General features: G+C 42.0%; 1 protein-coding gene across 1 annotated transcript in view; it reads left to right on the top strand.

The window, feature by feature from the left end:
- The window catches only part of LOC140718554 (proproteinase E-like), an 80,274-nt gene that overhangs the window by 55,915 nt on the left and 1,959 nt on the right, over positions 1-22,400 (top strand). The window contains exon 6 of the mRNA XM_073032512.1: positions 20,980-21,132. Within this exon, the coding sequence (XP_072888613.1) occupies positions 20,980-21,132 (153 nt within the window). The remainder of the gene's footprint in view (positions 1-20,979; positions 21,133-22,400) is intronic.

The following is a 22,400-nucleotide window of genomic DNA, read 5'->3' as shown; positions in this document are numbered from 1 at the left end:
ATAGATTTACTGATCCAATTAACCATATTATCATCCAGATCATTGATATGAATGACAAACATCAATGGACTCAGCACCGATCCCTGTGACACTCACCTACTTGTAGGCCTCCAGTCAGAGAGATAACCATCTTCTACCACTCTCTGGCTTCTCCCACAATGCCAATGTCTAATTCAATTTACAACCTCATCTTTAATGCCAAGCGACTGAACTTCTTGCCCAACATCCCATGCAGGACCAATAACTTTCCCACTACTGATGTCAGGCTCACTGGCCTATAATTTCCTGGTTTATTTTTAGAACCTTCCTTTAACAGCAGAACAACATTAGCTATCTTCCAATCCTCTGGTACCTCATCTGTTGCTAAGAATGATTTAAATATCTCTGCTAAGACCCCTGCAACTTCTGAAGGAACACCTTGTCAGGCCTTGAGGATTTATCCACCCTAATTTGCTTCAAATCAGCAAACACCACCTCTATATTCTGTATAGTCTCTGGGGATTATCCACCCTAATTTGCTTCAAGACAATAAACACTTCCTGCTCTGTAATCTGTATAGGGTTCATGACCTCACTGTTACTTTGCTTCACTTCTGTTGACTCTGTGTCCATCTCCTGAGTGAAGTCAGATGAAAAAAATCAATTTATGATCTGCCCTATCTCTTTTGGCTCCACACATAGCTTACCATTCTGATCTTCCAGAGGACCAATTCTTCCCTTGTAATCCTTCTGCTCTGAAAGTATCTGTAGAATCCCTTAGGATGCTCTTTCACCTTGTCTTCTTGGGCAACCTCTTGCCTTCTTTTAGTCCTCCTAATTTCTTTCTTAAGTGTTCTCTTGCATTTCTTATACTCCTTAAGTACCTCATTTGTTTCTTCCTGCCTCTACCTGCAATGCACCTCCTTTTTTTAACCAGGACCTCAGTATCTCTTGAAAACCAAGGTTATCTAAACCTGTTGGCTTTACCTTTTCATCTGACAAGTACATACAAGCTTTGTACTCTCAAAATTTCACATTTGAGGGCCTCCCACTTACCAAATACACCTTTACCAGGAAACTGCCTGTCCCAGTCCACACTTGCCAGATCATTTTGATGCGATCTCAACCTGAGGAACAGATCTATCTTTTTCTATTTTTAATTCAAAACTAATGACATTACGATCACTAGATGCAAAGTGTTCCCCTACACAAACTTCTGTCACCTGCCCTGTCTCATTCCCTAATAGGAGATCAAGTATTGAAAACTCTCTTGGTGGGACTTCTATGTATCGATTAAACAAACTATTCTGCATGTCTTCACTCAGAAGGTGGTGAGAGTGTAGAATGTACAGCCAGTACAAGTGACAGATGTGATTTCAATCTGAATGTTAAAGAGATTTTTGGATACATACAGTCATGGATGGAAGGGCTATGGAGGGCTATGGGCTTGGTGCAGGTCAATGGAACAAGACAGTTTAATTGGCATGGACGAGAAGGGTATGTTTCCGTGTTGTAGTCTTCTATGACTCTATGAATTTATGAATGACCTTCAATCATCTGTGGAGCCACATTTCTCCATCCAAGTGTCTGCTCTTACCTCTGCCAGTTGTACATAGACCAATACAGCACAATTCAGCACAGTATGGACTGTTTAGTCCACAATCATGATTGTAAACTGCACCACAAACCCCAAGAGGTGACCAGAGTTGACCATCCTCCTGCCTTTCCTGAAATGTACCAGCAACCTCATTGCTCTGGGAATTCCTTCAGTCATGAAATGTGTTACAGAAATGCAGACTTCTAACAAAGTTCCCCTATTCCTAGTTCCAATTCTTTTACAACAAAGGACAAGGCCATTCCGCCCTTCATCTTTGTTGCATTTTAGTATAATCTTATATAACCACTTACTTCACCATAACCTTTTCTCCCACTGGGTTCATGGAATGAGCTACTAGAGGAAGTGGTAGAGCAGACACAATTGTGACATTTGAAAACACTTGGGCAGGTACATAGTTAGGAAAGGTTGAGGTGGATATGGGCCAAAATCAGTTGGGTAGGACTAGCTCATGTAGGCAACTTGGTTGGTGTGAATGAATTGGATCAAAAGCCCTGTTCCATGCTGTCCAATTGTATGTCCATTAGCACTGTCAATCAATTTCCCACCCCTGTAGCTTCGCCCTATTACACTGCAGCCAGTTCTTCCATCAATTAGCGTTTTTTTGGCATTTGCAAAGAGACCAGAACACCTGGATCACATGGAGAAACTGCAAAAACCATACCTGAGGGCATGAAACACAACAGTCAGCTTGCTGGGCCTTACCAGTTGTGATAAGTCATTTATTGAGGCATCAGCTGTTCCTCCTGAAAAATGAGGAGAGGAAAGGAAGAACTTTGAGATGTGCTCATATTTCTGGATTCCTGCACATTCAAGTCTTTGTAGACAGTTTATGTGAGTCTTGTATGCCGCCCAGATTGACACAGCCTGGCAATGTGCTGGGCTGCCACTCTCTGAGGGCTTAATCTGCTCATCATCAGAGGGTATAAGGTGACCGGATCGACACTCAGAAGGCCAATGGTTCCCTACTGCTTCAGTTCTCCCTTGCTGGCTAGTGGACTATTTGCTGGGGAATACACACTTGACTTCATGACTTCTCTCAGAAACCCGGACACAGACATGATGCGCCCAAGGTCAATTGAACAAATCGATCAATGCCTGAAGGGCACATTCTGGGAGCTGCACACTGGCTAGAGCTCATGATTGAGTTAATCATTCTTCTCTGTATATGCTGCACTCTGAACATAGAAGAGATTGGCCTCAGAGCTTCCTGAGGAGGAGAAAAGGGAGCAGGAAGATGAAGAAATCTGACCATCTGGCTGTCTTCTTCCTACCTGTGTATAGGCAGATAAGAGGAAAGAACCTGAGACGAGGACAAAAAAGGGGTAGTTACAGGAAGGAATTCCTTTAAGTCAGTGGACTGGGCAACATTCAAGGACTCATCAGAAGATCTGAAAAAATAAGCCACAGTTGACATTGACTTTATAAAGACAGTCATGGATGAGTATGTTCCCGTAAAATCATTCAGTGTCTTCTCTAACCAGAAGCCCTGGATGAATCAAGAGTTTTGAAACATGCTAAGGGATAGATTGGTGTTTTTCAGGGCTGGATGTCGTCTACTTGGACAACATTTGACAAGATTCTGCATGAAAAGCTGTTCAAGAAGGTTCAGTTGCTCAGCATTCAGGATGAGGTAGTAAATTGGATTAGACATTGGCTTTGTGGGAGAAGCCAGGGAGTGGTACTGACTAGAGGTCTGTGACTAGTGGTGTACCGCAAGGATCAATGCAGGGTCTGTTATTGTGTGTCATCTGTATCAATGATCAAGAATATAATGTGGATCAGCAATTTGCAGATGACACCAAGATTGGAGGTGTAGTGGACATTGAGGAAGGCTATCATGGCTTGCAGAGGGATCTGTATCAGCTGGAAAAATGGCAGATGGAATTCAATGCAGACAAGTGTGAAGTTTTGCACTTTGGTAGGACCAGCCATGGTAGGTCTTACACCATGAATGGTAGGGCACTGAGGAGTGTGATAGAATAAAGGGATCTGAGAACACAGGTCCATGATTCGTTGAAAGTGGTGTCATAGGTAGACAGGGGCGGAAAGAAAGCTTTTAGAACATTGGCCTTCATAAATCTATTGTCTATTGTCTAAATCAATGTATTGAGTACAGGAGATGAGAAGTTGCACAAGGCATTGGTGAGGCCTAATTTGGAGTACTGTGTGCAGTTATGGTCACCTACTTACAGGAAAGATGTAAACAAGGTTGAAAGAGTACAGAGAAAGTTTACAAGGATGTTGCTGGGTCTGGATAGACAGGGTAAATGCAAGCAGGCTTTTTCCACAGAGGTTAGGTGGGACTACAACCAGACTCAAGTCAAGTCACCTTTTATTGTCATTTCGACCATAACTGCTGGTACAGTACACAGTAAAAATGAGACAACATTTTTCAGGACCATGGTGCTACATGAAACAGTACAAAAACTACACTGAACTACGTGAAAACAACACAGAAAAAAAAAATCATAGATTAAAGGTGAAAGGTGAAAAATTTAACAGGAATATGAGGAGAAATATCTTCACTCAGAGGGTCATGAGAGTGTGGAATGAGCTGCCAGCACAAGTGGTGCATATGAGCTCGATTTCAATGTTTAAGAGAAATTTGGATAGCTACATGGATAGTAGGGGTATAGAGGACTATGATCCCGGTGCAGGCCAATGGGAGTAGGCAGTTTAAATAGTTCTGGCATGGACTAGATGTGCTGATGAGCCTGTTTCTGTGCTGTACCTCTCTATGACTCTATGACTGGTGATTTAGGGAAGTACACCTCTTACAAAGCAAAACCAAGCAATATAAATGAGAACAAGGTTTTGGTCCCTGATATGTTTAATGCCTCTTATACGTCCTCTGAATGAGAGAACATGGAGGCAACTTCATGAACCCCCACAGCACCCCATGACCCTGTGATCTCAGTTTCTGAGACTGACATGAAAATATTCTTTAGGAGAGTGAATCTATTGAAAACATTTGACCCTGACAGCATAACCTGGCCAAGTACTGAAGACTGATCCTAGGCTGGAGCGTTTACAGACATCTGCAACCCCTCACTTCAGCAGTCTGAAGTACCCGTCTGCTTCAAGCAGACTTCAATCATACCAGTGCCCAAGAAGAACGTACTATCATGCCTCAATAACGATCGTCCAATAGCACTCCATCAACTGTAAAGTTCTTTGAGAGTTGGTCATGAAGCACATCATGGCTGAGAAGTGACCTTGGTCCACTCCAATTTGCCTACTCTTTCAACAAGTTAACAGCAGAAGCTGTTCAATTAGGTATTCACTCAGCTCAGGAACACTAGGATGATGAAGATGAATATGCCCAGATGTGTTTCATTGACTACAGCTTAGCATTCTGCACTATCACCCCTCGAAACTCATTACTAAGCTTCAAGACCTGGTCCTTGATACTTCTCTGTGCAATCTGATCCTCGATTTCCATACTGGCAGAGCCCAGTCAGTATGGATTGGCAACAATATCTCTTCCACACTCACCATCAGTAAGGTTGCACCAAAAATCTGTGTGCTTAACCATATCTTTACCTATGATTGTGTAATGAAGTACAGCTCCAATACTGTATTTAACTTCGTTGAGGACTTCACTGGTGTTGGCTGAATCAAAGGTGGTGATGAATCAGTGAGACCATAAGACATAGGAACAGAATTAGGCCATTTGGCCCATCGAGTCTGCTGAGCCATTTCATCATGGCTGATCCATTTTCCTTCTCAACCCCATTCACCTTCCTTTTCTCCATAACCTCTGACACGTTGACTTATCAAGAACCTATCAACCCCCACCTTAAATGCACCCAGTGATCTGGCCTCCACAACCGGCTGTGCCAAAGAATTCTGTCTCTCTGTCAAAAGAAGTTCCTCCTCATCTCTGTTCTAAATGGACATCCCTCTATTTTGTGACTGTGTTGTCTGGTCCTGGACTTTACTCACCAAAGGAAACACTCTCTTCATAGCCACACTATCTAGGGCTTTCAACATTCAATAGGTTTCAGTGAGACCCCCCCCCCCCCCCCATTCTCCTATATTCCAGCGAGTAACGGCCAGAGCTATCAATTGCTGCTCATATGATAACCCTTTCATTCATGGAATAATTCTCATCAAACTCCTCTGAACACTCTCCAATGTCAGTGCATCCTTTCTTAAATAAGGGGCCCAAAACTGCTCAAAATACTCTGTGAGGCCTTACCAGTGCCTTATACAGCCTCGGCATTACATCCTTGATTTCATGTTCTAGTCCAACTCAAAATGAATGCTAACATTTACCTTCTTCACCACTGACTCAACCTGCAAATTAACCTTTAGTGAATCCTACATGAGCACTTCCCAAATTATTTTGCACCTCGGATGTTTGAATATTTTTCCTGTTTACAAAATAGTCTATGCTTTCATTCCTTCTTTCAAAATGCACGACCATACTCTTCCAACTCTATATTCCATCGGCCAACTCTTTGCCTATTCTCCTAACCTGTAAAACCTTCTGCAGCCTTCCTGCTTCCTCAACTCTACCTGCCCTTCCACCTTTCCTCATATTGTCTGCAAACTTGACCACAAAGCCATCAATTTCATCATCCAAATGATTGACATACAATACAAAAAGAAGTGGTCCCAACACAGACCCCTGTGGAACAGCACAAGTCACCGGCAGGCAATCCAAGAAGGATCCCTTTATTCCCATGCTTTGCCTCCTGCCAATCAGCCAATGACCTATCTATGCTAGAATCTTTCCTGTAATACGCTGAGCTCTTATCTTGCTTAGCAGCCTCCAATACAGCACCTTGTCAAAGGCTTTCTGAAAATCCAAGTACACAACATCCACAGATTCTCCTTTGCCTTATTATAGCTTCAAAGAGTTCAAATAGATTTGTCAGGCATGATTTTTCCTTGGGGAAATCATGCTGACATTGGCCTATTTTGTTATTGACCTTCAAGTACCCAGAAACAACATCCTTAACAATTGACCCAACACCTTCCCAACCACTGAGGTCAGGCTAACAGGCCTATAATTTCCTTTCTTCTGCCTTCCTCCTTTCTTGAAGTGGAGTGACATTTGCAATTTTTCAGTCCTCTGGAACCATGCCTGAATTTAGTGATTGTTGAAAGATCATTAGCAATGCCTCCAAAATCTTGTCAGCCACCTCCCTCAGAACCCTGGGGTGTAGTCCATTAGGTCCAGGTAACCTTCAGCTCTTTCAGTTTCCCAAACACCATCTTTCTAGTAATAGCAACTGCACTCACTTTTACCTTGACATTCTCAAACTTCTGCCAGTTCCAATGAGACAGGGATAGGATGGTAGGGTACAGGAACTGTGGTGTACAAAGGCTATTGTGAATCTAGTCAAGAAGAAAAGAAAAGCTTATGAAAGGTTCAAAAATCTAGGTAATGATAGAGATCTGGAAGATTATAAGGTTAGCAGGAAGGAGCTTAAGAAGAAAATTAGGAGAGCCAAAAGGGGCCATGTGAAGGCCTTGGAGGAATTGGATTAAGGAAAACCCCAAGGCATTCTACAAGTACGTGAAGAGCATGAGGATAAGACGTGAGAGAATAGAACGAATCAAGTGTGACAGTGGAAAATGTGTATGAAACCGGAGGAGATAGCAGAAGTACTTAATGCATACTTTGCTTCAGTATTCACTCTGGAAAAGTATCTTGGTGATTGTAGGGATGACTTACAGTGGATTGAAAGCTTGAGCATATAGACATTAAGAAAGAGGATGTGCTGGAGCTTTTGGAAAGCATCAAGTTGGATAGGTCACTGGGACGGGATGAGATGTACCTCAGGCTACTGTGGGAGGCAAGGGAGGAGACTCCTTAACATATGGCGATGATCTTTGCATCATCAATGAGGACGGGAGAGGTTCTGGAGGATTGGAGGGTTGCAGATGTTATTCCCTTATTCAAGAAAGGGAGTAGAGATAGCCCAGGAAATTATAGACAAGTGAGTCTTACTTCAGTTGTTGGTAAGCTGACGGAAAAGATCCTGAGATGCAGGATTTATGAACATTTGGAGAGGCATAATATGATTAGGAATAGTCAGCATGGCTTTGTCAAAGGCAGGTCGTGCCTTATGAGCCTGACTGAATTTTCTAAGGATTTTTTGACAGAATATTGTATTAATGGTAAGATTCTTGACAGTGTGGAGGGTCAGAGGGATCTTGGGGTCCGAGTCCATAGGACACTCAAGGCTGCTACGCAGGTTGACTCTGGGTAAGAAGGTGCATTGGCCTTCATCAATCACGGGATTGACTTCAGGAGCTGAGAGGTAATGTTGCAGCTATATAGGACCTTGGTCAGACCCCACCTGGAGTACTCTGCTCAGGTCTGGTCGCCTCACTACAGGAAGGACATGGAAACCATAGAAAGGATGCAGAGGAGATTTACAAGGATGTTGCTTGGATTGGGGAGCATGCCCTATGAGAGTAAGTTGAGTGAACTCAGCCTTTTCTCCTTGGAGTGAAGGAGGATGAGAGGTGACCTGATAGAGGTGTACAAGATAATGAGAGGCATTGATCATATGGATAGTCAGAGGCTTTTTCCTACGGTTGAAATGGCTAGCATGAGAGGGCATAGTTTTAAGGTGCTTGGAAGTAGGTACAGAGGAGATGTCAGGGGTAAGTTTTTTATGCAGAGAACAGTGACTGCATTGAATGGGCTGCAGTCGATGGTGGTGGAGGCGGAAACGACAGGGCCTTTTAAGAGGCTCCTGGATAGGTACACGGAGATTAGAAAAATAGAGGGCTATGGGTAAGCTTAGGTAATTCTAAGGTAAAGAGATGCTCGGCGCAGCTTTGTGGGCCAAAGTGTGTCGTGTTGTAGGTTTTCTATGTTCTATGTTCTAAGCTCCTCCAAAAAGCCATTTTGGAGGCATTCCACAAATTCCTTCTTGGGATCCAGCATCAACTTGATTTTCCCAAACGATCTGCATATTGAAATCCCCCATGACGCATGTAACATTTGCCTTTTTTACATGTTTTTTCTATCTCCCATTGTAATTTGTTGACTACCTTATATTCAGAGGCCTGTAAATAACTCCCATCAGGGTCTTCTTACCCTTGCAGTTTCTTAACTTTACCCACAAGGATTCTACATCTTCCAAACCTATTTAGTTGATGAAAGATTGGCAAACCGAATGAACAACCTCTCACTGAAGTCAGCAAGACCAGAGTTTATTATTGACTATTGGAGGAGGAGCCCGGATCGGCTGGAGGTGCATAAACATGTTTTCAGTAGGGGATTGGAGGTGGCGAAGGTCAGAAGCTTTTAATTCCTTACTGTCAACATATCAGAGGATCTCAGGTGGAACCTACACAGAATATCATCATATAACCATATAACAATTACAGCACAGAAACAGGCCATCTTGGCCCTTCTAGTCCGTGCCGAACGTTTACTCTCAGCTAGTCCCACTGACCCGCACTCAGCCCATAACCCTCCATTCCTTTCCTGTCCATATACCTATCCAATTTTACTTTAAATGACAATACCGAACCTGCCTCTACCACTTCTACTGGAAGCTTGTTCCACACAGCTACCACTCTCTGAGTAAAGAAATTCCCCCTCGTGTTACCCTTAAACTTTTGCCCCCTAACTCTCAACTCATGTCCTCTTGTTTGAATCTCCCCTACTCTCAATGGAAAAAGCCTATCCACGTCAACTCTATCTATCCCCCTCATAATTTTAAATACCTCTATCAAGTCCCCTCTCAACCTTCTACGCCCCAAAGAATAAAGACCTAACTTGTTCAACTTTTCCCTGTAATTTAGGTGCTGAAAGACAGACAGACAGACAGACAGACAGACAGACATACTTTATTCACAAAAATACAACTGCAGATGCTGTGGATCAAAGAATACGTACACAACGCTGGAAGAAATCAGCAGGTCAGGCAGCATCCGTGAGAAAAGAGTAGCCAACGTTTCGGGCCGAGACCCTTCATCAGGAATGGGGGGGAAGAGAGGACCAAAGCCCAGTAATAGAGATAGGGGAGGGGATAGGGCCTAGAGGAGCCAGGTGGAAAACCAATCAGAGGAAAGATAAAGAGGAGAGGGGATAAGCATGAAAGAAGTGTAGAGATAAAGAAACAGAAAGTTGAAAGGAGAGAGAGGCAGAGAGGGACCTGGGATAGGGGAAGGGGGAGGGGGAGGGAATTACCGGAAATTGGAGAATTCAGTGTTCATACCACCAGGCTGGAGGCTACCCAGACGGTAGATGAGGTGTTGCTCCTCCAACCTGAGTTTGGCCTCATCATGGCGGTAGAGGAGGCCATGCATGGACATATCTAGATGGGAATGAGAGGCAGAGTTGAAGTGGGTGGCAATCGGGAGGTCCTGTCTATTGTGATGGATGGAGCGGAGTGTAGGTGCTCGACGAAGCGGTCCCCTAATCTGCGTCGGGTCTCGCCGATGTAGAGGAGGCTGCACCGGGAGCACTGGATGCAATAGTCCCCTCCCCCTCCCCCTTTATCTTTCCTCTGATTGGTTTTCCACCTGGCGCCTCTAGGCCCCACCCCCTCCCCTATCTCTATTATTGGGCTTCGGCCCTCTCTTCCCCCACATTCCTGATGAAGGGTCTCGGCCTGAAACGTTGGCTACTCTTTTCTCACGGATGCTGCCTGACCTACTGAGTTCTTCCAGTGTTGTGTACGTATTCTTCAGACATACTTTATTGATCCCGAGGGAAATTGGGTAACAGGTAACCTTCTAGTAAATCTTCTCTGTACTCTCTCTATTTTGTTGACATCATTCCTATAATTCGATGACCAGAACTGTACACAATACTCCAAATTCAGCCTTACCGATGCCTTGTACAATTTTAACATTACATCCCAACTCCTATACTCAATGCTCTGAGTTATAAAGGCCAGCATATCAAAAGCAACCACCCTATCCACATGAGATTCCACCTTCAGGGAACTATGCACCATTATTCCTAGATTGCTCTGTTCTACTGCATTCTTCAATGCCCTACCATTTACCATGTATATCCTATTTGGACTATTCCTACCAAAATGTAGTACCTCACACTTATCAGCATTGAACTCCATCTGCCATCGTTCAGCCCACTCTTCTAACTGGCCTAAATCTCTCTGCAAGCTTTAAAAACCTACTTCATTATCAACAACGCCACCTACCTTAGTATCATCTGCATACTTACTAATCCAATTGACCACCCCATCATCCAGATCATTAATGTATATGACAAACAACATTGGACCCAGCACAGATCCCTGAGGCACGCCACTATTCACCGGCCTCCGACCTGACAAACAGTTACGAAGAAGGCATGAAGAAGGCACAGCTATACTTTTACTTGTTTGATACAGCCCAGTCCATCACAGCAAATCCCTTCCCACCATTTACATGGAGCACTGCCACAAGAAAACAACATCCCTCATCAAACTCCCCCCATAGCTGAATAAAAGCTCACAAAATATAGAATTTCAGAGTTTTCACAAGCATTATGGCACCACCAGCTTTATAAAACGAAAAATCTTGGTTCTTTCATCCAGTGGACTCCATCCCTGATTGGGTCATTTTTTATTCAGCTCATGCTTGTCTCACTCCACTCAGATGTGAAGCTTTAGTGTCAACCTGTGTGCTTGGTATTGCTTCCTAGAGCTCTTCTGATGTATCTCGCTCTGTGTGCATAGCTTAGGGATGGAACCTCATCGAATCGCCACTGGACGTCCTTGGTTAAGTATCTGATTTGGTGGATCTCTTCCTTGCCACCTACAAGTTCCTGCACAGGCAGTGAATATAAAAACCCATTTCTATTTAAAACTTATAAAGGAATGAGCATTTTTGTTAAAATACATGAAGGAATAAACCAACACTCATTCATGTTTATCTGTCCTGTATTAAATGAGTCATTGAATTGTACAGAGCAGCACCAAGCTCCTTTTCCCACCATTTACTGGCTCGTGGCCTGTAATTAGCTGTGTGTTGGTGGTCTAAGTGCTCATTTCGATATCTCTTGACTGTGGCGAGGGTCTCTGCCTCCACCACCTCCTCGAGCAGTGTGATTCAGACTTCAGTCATCCTTGGAATGAAAGATCTCTCCTTCTAATTTCCCCTCTTAGATTCCCCCCTCTAAACCTCACTTATTATCTTAAACCTATGGCCTTCTGGTTTGGGACATATCTGCTATGGGAAGGTTTTCACACTGCATGCCCTATCTATGATCTTCACAACTTTATATATGTCTACAAGATCACTTCAGAGCTTCCACCCACACCAAGGAAGGTGAACTCAGTCTCTACAGTCTTCATCTCAAGCAGCATTCTGGTGAATCTCCTCTGCACCCTCTCCATTCCAATTACAGACTTCCTACTGTGTGGTAAACCGGACTGTCAACAGTACTCCAGGTAATGTTTTATAAAGCTGCGCCTTAAACTGCCAGCTCCTGTATAAGATGTATTACAATAGGTCTACAGTGAATGTAATCTCACTGGCTCTCCACGGCCTTGCATTACCTGGACATAGTAATACCTGCATCAGGCTGCTATTTACTGACTACAGCTCAGTGTTTAACACAGTCATACCCTCAGTTCTAATCAACAGGCTTCAAACCTTGGGCCTCAGCAACTGAATCCTTGACTTCTTTGCCGGAGACCATACACTATGCAAATCAGAAATAACATCTTCACCTTGGTGACTATCAGCACTGGCGGACCTCAAGTATGCATGCTTAGCTCATGGCCCTACACTACACCCATGGTTGGGTGGCTAGGCACAGCTCAAATCCCATCTATAAATTTGCTGATGACAGAACTATTGATGGCAGAATTATAGATAAAGGCTTACAGGAGTGAGTTAGATCAGTTAGTTGAGTGCTGTTGCAGCAACAACCTTGCACACAACGTCAGTAAGACCAAAGAATTGATTGTGGACTTCAGGAAGGGGAAGTCGAGGTAATACCGATCCTCTTCAAGGGATCTGAATAGGAAAGCGAGAGCAGTTTCAAGTTTCTTGATGTCAACGTCTCTGAGGATCTATCCTGGGCCCAACAGATTTATGCAATTACAAAGAAGACAAGACAATTTCATTAGGAGTTTGAGGAGAATTGGTATGTCTCCAAAGACTCTCGCTAATTTCTACAGATGTGGTGTGGAGAGAATTCTAACTGCTTGCATCACTGTCTGGTATGGCAGAGCCACTGCACAGGATCGAAAAAGGTTACAAGAAAATTGTAAACTCAATCAGCTCCATCATGGGCACTAGCCTTCCCAGCATCCAGGACTCCTTCAAAAGGTGATGCCTCAAATAGACAGCATCCATCATTAAGGACCCCCATCACCTAGCGTATGTCCTCTTCCTATTGTTACCATCAAGGAAGATTCAGATTTCCGAATGAACAATGAACCCATGAATATTTTCCCTCTCTTTTTGCACTACTTATTTAATTTATTGTTTATATGCTTATTATAATGTATAGTTTTTATTATTGTGTATTGCAATCTACCATTGCCGCAAAACAACACATTTCATGATGTATGTCAGTGATATTAAACCTGATTCTAATTCTGATTCTTTATGATCTTACATACTTGTGCTGCCACCTTCAGGGATCTATGGATTTGTACATCAAGCTCCCTCAGTATCCCAGAGACCTTCCATTCATTCTTTGTATGTTCTGGCTTTATTAATCCTCCCCAAATACATCACCTTATCAACTGATCAATATTATCTTATGACCTCAGTCATAAGTCAGAGAACTAAGGATAGAAGTTGGGACATTATGTTGCAGTTGTACAAGATCTTGGTTGTGCCAGATTTCGCATATTGTAAACAGGAGATTCTGCAGGTGTTGGAAATCTCGAGCAACAAACACAAAATGCTGGGGGATCTCAGCAAGTCCAGCAGCATCTAAGGAGGGGAAAGCACGGAGGCTGAAACTCCCTTTTCCCATCCTTTCTAATCTTGATGAAAGGTGCTGGCCTGGCTGTTTATTCCCCTCTATAGATGCTGACTGATGCTGAGCTCCCCCAGCATTTTGTTTGCATATGTAATATTGTGCTCAGTTTTGGTTACCATGCTATAGGAAAGAAGTCATTAAATTAGAAAGAATGCGAAAGAGATTTCCAAAGATGTTGACGGGACTAGGGAGAGGCTGAGCAGGCTGGAATTGTTTTCACTGGAATGTAGGAGGTGAAGGGGTGATTTCATAGAGGTGCATAGACAGAGTCAATGCACAGTCATTTTCCCAGGGTTGGGGAATCAAAAACTAGATGTAGGTTTAAAATGAAGCAGGAGAAGATGTAATAGAAACCTGAGGGGAAGCATTTTCACCTCGAGAGTGGTCAGTATATGGAATGAGCTGCCAGAGGATGTGGTTGAGCCAAGTACATTAACAATTATTAGAAAGGTATATGGACAGGAAAGGTTTAGAGGGATATAGGTCAAACATGGGCAAATGGCAGTTACTCAGAAGGAAACCTTGCTTGGCATGGACGAGTTGAGATGAAGAGCCTTTTTCTGTGCTGTATGACTATAACTGACCCATGGCTACACCTCTCAATATCAACAATTCCAGCCATTTTTCATTCAACTATCAACTTGCTAATCATGCATTCCCATTGAAATTGTTAATGTATGCAGAAATTGTAAGGACCCTGAATTTGCTTCAGCGCAAGTTAAAGGCTTCCAATCATGAAAATAATCTTCCCACCATCACACTCCATCTCCTATTACTGAGGCAATTCTGTATCAATTTGTCAACTTGCCCAGGACCCAAGTTTTCTAACCATATATATAATATAAATTTTTATATTTATTTCAGAATATTCCTGTTTTTTTTGACTAAGGAGTTTTTTTGATCAGATTGATTCTATTATTTTATTTTTTATTTGGGATAATAAAAGACCAAGAATTAGTAAATGTCATTTATAAAAGTTGAAAAAGGATGGAGGGCTCGCTTTGCCTAATCTATAAATGTATTATTGGGCTGTTAATTTGCGGTATATGTCCTTTTGGTTAAATTGGGGTGATAGGAATAATTGGCCAAGTTGGGTAGACCTGGAACTGAGAGCTATGAAACAGTTTTATTTAACTTCGTTATTAGGAGTTGCTCTACCTATACAATTAGCTAAAGTTGCTAATTTAAACCTATATCCTGTGGTTAAGCACTCTTTACAAATTTGGCTCCAGTTCTGCAATTTTTGTAATCTTAAAAAAATTAAACTTCTTAGTATAATTTATCGTAATTACTTTTTTAAACCTTCTTGGAGTGATCTGATTTTTTTACTTTGGAAAAATAAAGGTATTAATTATTTTTTGGATTTATTTAAAGAAGGCAGATTGACATCTTTTGAACAATTAGTCGATAAGTATTCTCTCTCATATTCACACATTTTACAATATGCGAATGGGTGACTATGATGTTGTTGGGATAACGGAGACATGGCTGCAGGGAAATCAGACCTGGGAAATGAATGTACAAGGGTATACATGCTATCGTAGCTTGTATGAGAGCCGACCAGGGACAAGACTATTCTGGATTTAGTGTTATGTAATGAACAGGATTTGATAAGCGATCTTGCAGTAAAGAAGCCATTAGGAGGTAGTGATCATAATATGATAAGCTTTTATCTGCAATTTGAGAAGGATAAGGGCAGATCGGAGGTGTCAGTGTTGCAGATGAACAGGGGAAACTATGGAGCCATGAGGGAGGAGCTGGCCAAAGTTGACTGGGCGGATAGCCTAGCAGAAAAGACAGTGGAACAGCAATGGCAGGTATTCTTGGGGATAATGCACAAGGTGCAAAATCAGTTCATCCCCCAGAGAAGGAAGGATTCAAAGGGGGGAAAGGGGCCACAGTGGTTGACAAAGGAAGTCAGAGATTGCATAGCATTAAAAAAAAGGAAATATGACAGAGCTAAGGTGAGTGGGAGGACAGATGATTGAGAAGTTTTTAAGGAACAACAGAATTTAACTAAAAAGACAATACGGGGAGAAAAAATGAGGTACGAACGCAAGCTAGCCAGGAATATAAAGGAAGATAGCAAAAGCTTTTTTAGGTATGTGAAGAGAAAGAAGATAGTTAAGAACAATGTTGGGCCCTTGAAGAATGAATTGGGTGAAATTGTTATGGGAAACAGAGAAATGGCAGAAGAATTTAATGAGTACTGTAGATCTGTTTTCACTAAGGAAGACACAAGCAATCTCCCAGATGTATGGATGGGCCAAGGACATAGGGTAACAGAGGAAATGAAACAGATTGACATTCGGAAGGAAACGGTGATGAGAAGACTGATGGGACTGAAGGCTGACAAATCCCCAGGTCCAGATGGTCTGCACCCTAGGGTACTAAAGGAGGTGGCCCTGGAAATTGTGGATGCATTGGTAATCATTTTCCAATGTTCCTTAGATTCAGGATCAGTTCCTGAGGATTGGAGAATGGCTAATGTTATCCCACTTTTTAAGAAAGGAGGGAGGGAGAAAACAGAGAACTATCGACCTGTCAGCCTGACATCGGTGGTGGGAAAGATGCTAGAGTCCATTATTAAGGATGAAATAGTGGCATATCTAGACTGGCAGTGATAGGATTGGGCCGAGCCAGCATGGATTTACCAAGGGTAAATCATGCTTGACTAATCTGTTGGAGTTTTTCGAGGATGTAACCAGGAAGTTAGACGGGGGATTTTCAGAAGGCATTTGATAAGGTCCCACATAAAAGATTGGTGGGTAAAATCAAAGCTCAGGGCATTGGGGGGAAGGCATTGACATGGATAGAAAACCGGTTGGCAGATAGAAAGCAAAGGGTAGCGGTGAATGGGTGTTTCTCGGAATGGCAGGTGGTGACTAGTGGGGTGCCACAGGGCTCGGTATTGGGACCACAGCTGTTTACAATTTACGTCAACGATTTGGATGAAGGCATAGAAAATAACATCAGCAAGTTTGCTGATGATACTAAGCTGGGTCGCAGTGTGACATGTGATGAGGATGTTAGGAGAATTCAGGGTGACTTGGATAGGCTGGGTGAGTGGGCAGATACTTGGCAGATGGCGTTTAATGTGAATAAGTGTGAGGTTATCCACTTTGGGAGTAAGAATAGGAAGGCAGATTATTATCTGAACGGTGTAGAGTTGGGTAAGGGAGAAATACAAAGAGATCTCGGAGTCCTTGTTCATCAGTCACTGAAGGTGAATGAGCAAGTGCAGCAGGCAGTGAAGAAGGCTAATGGAATGTTGGCCTTTATTACAAAGGGAATTGAGTACAAGAGCAAGGAAATCCTCTTGCATTTGTACAGAGCCCTGGTGAGACCACACCTGGAGTATTGTGTACAGTTTTGGTCTCCAGGGTTAAGGAAGGACATCCTGGCTGTAGAGGAAGTGCAGCGTAGATTCACGAGGTTAATTCCTGGGATGTCTGGACTGTCTTACGCAGAGAGGTTAGAGTGACTGGGCTTGTACATGCTGGAATTAAGGAGATTGAGAGAGGATCTGATTGAAACATATAAGATTATTAAGAGATTGGACAAGATAGAGGCAGGAAATATGTTCCAGATGCTGGGAGAGTCCAGTACCAGAGGGCATGGTTTGAGAATAAGGGGTAGGTCATTTAGGACAGAGTTAAGGAAAAACTTCTCCCAGAGAGTTGTGGGGGTCTGGAATGCACTGCCTTGGAAGGTAGTGGAGGCCAATTCTCTGGATGCTTTCAAGAAGGAGCTAGATAGGTATCTTATGGATAGGGGAATCAAGGGATATGGGGACAAGGCAGGAACCGGGTATTGATAGTAATTGATCAGCCATGATCTCAAAATGGCAGTGCAGGCTTGAAGGGCCGAATGGTCTACTTCTGCACCTATTGTCTATTGTCTATTGCCTATAATATCTTCAAGTTAGACATTTTTTACAAAAATATTTAAGTAATTTTCCTTACATATTGGAGGCTGACTTGTTAGATACTATTATGAATATAAACCCCTTGTTGAAAGGTTCTATTGGAAGAATCTATAATTCATTATTACAACGGGATAAGTGTCCTTTACTTAAGATTAAACAGGATTGGGAGAAGAAACTCAGTTTGACTTTCATATGGGAGGATTGGACGCGGATTCTGAAGCTGGTTAACTCTTCTTCGATCTGTGCTAGTCATTCACTGATTTAATTTAAAATTGTACATCGTTACCATTTGACGAAGAACAGACTTTCTAAAATATTTCCCAATGTTGACAAGTATTGTCATAGATGTAAAACTGAGATAGCTACACTGACACATATGTTCTGGTCATGATCAATATTAAAACAGTTTTGGAAGTCAGTCTTTTCGACAATTTCTAAAGCACTCAGAATCAATTTACAACCTAATAAATTGACTGTGCTTTTTGGAATAATTCCTCAAAATATCCATGGTATTTCTGTGTTTGACCAACATGTTATTGCATTATGTTATGAAGCCACACTCAGATTGGAGGAACAACACTTTATATACCGACTGGGTAGCCTCCAACCTGATGGCATGAACATTGACTTCTCTAACTTCCGTTAATGCCCCTCCTCCCCTTCTTACCCCATCCCTGACATATTTAGTTGTTTGTTTTTTTCTCTCACTCTGCCCATCACTCTGCCTGCTCTCCACCTCCATCTGGTGCTCCCCTCCCCCCGTTCTTTCTCCCTAGGCCTCCCATCCCATGATCCTTTCCCTTCTCCAGCTCTGTATCACTTTTGCCAATCACCTTTCCAGCTCTTAGCTTCATCCCACCCCCTCCAGTCTTCTCCTATCATTTTGCATTTCCCTCTCCCCCTCCTACTTTCAAATCTCTTAGTATCTTTCCTTTCAGTTAGTTCTGACGAAGGGTCTTGGCCCGAAACGTCGACAACGCCTCTCCCTATAAATGCTGCCTGGCCTGCTGTGTTCCACCAGCATTTTGTGTGTGACGTTATTGCGTTTGTTACATTGATAGCTAGGAGGGCCATCTTGTTGAAATGGAAGGATATATCAGCTCCTACTTTGTCACAATGGTTCTCTCAAGTGATGCTGTGTCTTAGCTTGGAGAAAATTAGAAGTAGAACCTTTGAACCTTTATTTGATTTTGAGAAGAGATGGGGCTCATTTGCTTGTTATTATCATTTCAGTTAACTGATAGATTTCCTCCACGATCTAAATGTAAATTTTTTGATATATCTTTTTTCCTTGTTGGCGGTTTGATGTTTATTTTTAGAAGCTTTTTGTATGATGCATGGCTCCGGGGTTGTACCTCCAATGGGTTTCTCTTTTTCCCCTCACTTTTCTTGCTTAGTAGGTTTTTTTTTCACAAAAGTTTTCAATCTTTAAGATAATTTCTTCTTTTTTGAGGCATTGTAAGTGTTGTCACTTCAATGTACTTCTGCTATTTTTGAATAATAATAATAATAATAATGATAATAAAAAGATTTGAAAAGAAAGAAATTGTTAATGTATGCAGAAATTGTAAGGATGCTGAATTTGCTTCAGCATGGTTTAAAGGCTTCCAATCATGAAAATAACCTTCCCACCATCACACTCCATCTCCTATTACCGAGGCAATTCTGTATCAATTTGTCAACTTGCCCAGGACTCAAGTTTTCTAAACATACAGACTGTCTCCCTTGTGAGAACATGTGAAAGGTCTTACTGAAATCTTCGCAGGTTATATCACTGCCTTATCAACACAGTTTGCTACATTTTTGAAACACTCAGTCAAATTGATCTGCCCCTTACAAAGACATGCCATCTACCTTTGCTTACTTTAGTGTAAATGCCTATTGCTGCTGTTATTGAACATAGGTTCTTTGTTGTCTATCAGTCCTTTGGACATCATCTGTGGCTAATGAAAATTTAAAGATTTAAAACCCTTCCCTTGCTAGAAGTCATGGATAGATCTCATGGTTGAGTTGGTGGTGAGGAAAGCAAATGCAATGTTTAAATTCATTTTGAGAGGATTAGAATATATAAGCATGGATGTAATGTTGAGGCTTTATAAGGCATGAGGCCTTATTTGGAGTATTATGAGCAGTTATAAGCCCCTTATCTAAGAAAAGATGTGCTGACATTGGTGGCGGTTCAAAGGAGGTTCACAAAAATCATATGAGCTCTGGGACTGTATTTACTGGAATTCAGAAGAATGAGGTAGGGCCACATTGAAACCTATCAAATGTTGAAAGGCCTCAATAGAGTAGATTTGGATTGGATTTTTCCTATGGTGGAGGAGTCTAATACCAGAGGACACAGCCTCAGAGATGAGGGATGTCCACTTAGAATGGAGTTGAGGAGGAATTTCTTTAGCCAGAGTGTGGTGAATCTGTAGAATTCATTGCCACAGACAGCTGTGGAAGCCAAGCCATTGAGTATATTTAAGGCAGAGGTTGATAGATTCTTCATTATTCAAAGCATGAAAGGATACGGGGAGAAGGCAAGAGATTGGTGCTGAGAGGGAAATGGATTAGGCCATATGCCCTAATTCTGCTCCTATATCTTATGGTCTTATATGGTCTCATCAATTTCTGAAGCCCTGAGGACTCATTCACCTTTTTAAGACCACGAAAACTTCCAATAATTCCTCTATTTTAAGGTTTTAACCATATCTTCATCAGTTGCCCCAGGTCTGATGTAAGAGGATTGGGAAAAGGCTAATCAACCCCAAGTACATTGTCCACAGCTGATGCCTGAGCCTGTAACTTCTCTTCCTCTCCTGGCCTTTGTTCCATAACTCTAACCTCAAAATCCATCCACTTCAAATTTCAGGTTTTAACTAACATAATATGAATATGGTAACTGTTTCTTGATTTTGTGCCGATTGACTTCAAGGTTAGTTTCGCTTGTTGTGGAATTTCTCCTCTGGAGAATTAGTTTCTCTATCCAATGCTAACAGTATGGGTGGATGTACATTGAACCCACCCTCTGAAAGTAATCAGGAAGCATCACTTTTTATTTATATGCTTAATGAATTGGTGATAGTTTATACTGTGTGGCTCTCAGTTGCGATTCTGGTATTGAATGAAGACACTAGGTAAATTAAAGGTTTTTAAGTTTACAGTAGTAGCCTCTAGGTTAGACTCATTGTGAAAGGTGCAGAAAATTTTACAACTCCAGATGATACTTCTGTCAGCTTCAGCTGCTGGCAGGTCAGATCAGACAAATGTCAACTAATTCTCCATAATTTTCAATTGATTCTGTTTTTCTGTTTAGGATCTAAAAGCATATGGAAGCTATTTACAATGCTCTGAAATATCCTCCTGGCATGAACTTTGCCAATGGCTGTCTACAGTGCATGATGAAAGTGCACACATTCCCCAAAGTGTGGCATGTCTATTATTCTAGGTAACAAGTGTACTGCAATCAAATGTCAGGGAGAGCTGAGCTTAAGGCAACATTTCTCAAAAAAACATAATGACAAGATTTCTTTTACTTCAGGGTGACCCAGGCAGTCCTTTGAATTGCTTTGGTAGTGATGGCAGGTGGTATGTCAATGGTATCGGAAGCTACTTGGGACCCGTTCAATGCAACACAGCAAAGAAGCCAAGTATCTACACCCGAGTGTCTGCCTTCAGTGGCTGGATCAATGATGTAAGTCCACCCTTGAAATTCTTTGTATGATAGTGACTGTTGGGTTTCAAATCAAATGTGAATGCAAAACATGCCAGACTGAAATTCTGGTATGGTGCCTCACTCTGGGATAGACTGACCCTCACAACTGGACCCCCCTCATGGTTTGTGCAGAAGAGCCTTCTATATGAATAAACTTACCTGTGGTGCACAGATACCACACAATAGAGAAACCTTCACTCCCGATGTAGAAATGGTGTCTGCTATAGAGTGGACCTTATTATTATTGATAAGCTCCATGACACAGTGATCCTACACTGCAGATAATTTGTTGCCAAAGGCAATGTCTTATCTCTTGGGTGGTGTAGATGGTAATTGCTAGTTAGTATTTGGTTTATTGTTGTCACATGTACGCATACAGATCATTTCACCAAATTTCTACCTCATCCAGGTAGTACAAAGAAAAACCAATAATAAAATACAGAATATAATGCTACACTTACAGAAAAAGCATAGTGCAAGCAAACAATAAGATGCAAGGTTTATGATGAGTTAGATTGTAAGATCAAGAATCCATCTTATCATACAAGATGACTGTTCAATAATCTTAGAACAATGAGAGAGAAACTGTCCTTGAGACTGGTGGTTCATGCTTTCAGTCTTCTGTATCTTCTACCCAATGGTGGTATTCTCTCAAATATACCAAAGAGAAACATCACTTTTAGTTCAATTTGCTTCAGTATATTCTGTGGATGTTATGCACTGTGATAAAGGGAGTGAATATTTAGGGAGATGAAGCTGGTTGGTTGAACTAATATAGTGTTGCTGGAGTTGACCTATCTACAAAAGTGCTTGTGCCTTGTGAATGGTAGAAAGTTTGGGAAGTATTGGGATGTGAGATAGCTTAATATCTGATCTGTTCTTTTAATACCATTGCAGGTGGATTCAGTGGTGGCAGAACCATTAAATGTTAGGGGGGGGGGGTGGGGAAGAGGGAGGACAGATAGACACACACTCTTGGAAATAGAGCATTTATTGCACCTGCATGGTATAAAAGTCTATTGCCACTAATCAAACCAAGCCTGAATGTTGTCCACATCATTTCCAATTTTCAGCATCTGTTGGATTTTGTTTTTGGACTTTGTTCTTCTCCTTCATTCCATTGGCTCCAATTTTTTTAAGATTGTGGATGTTCCTGGAGATTCATCCCACCAATGTTTCTTTTTCAGGAATTTGGGCAAGTGAGTAAGATTCTAACTGAATAGTTGTCACAGAAGAGAAGGAGATGG

Source organism: Hemitrygon akajei, chromosome 29 (genome assembly GCF_048418815.1).
Source record: "Hemitrygon akajei chromosome 29, sHemAka1.3, whole genome shotgun sequence".
Taxonomy (NCBI): domain Eukaryota; kingdom Metazoa; phylum Chordata; class Chondrichthyes; order Myliobatiformes; family Dasyatidae; genus Hemitrygon; species Hemitrygon akajei.
This window is presented reverse-complemented; position numbering and strand designations above follow the sequence as displayed.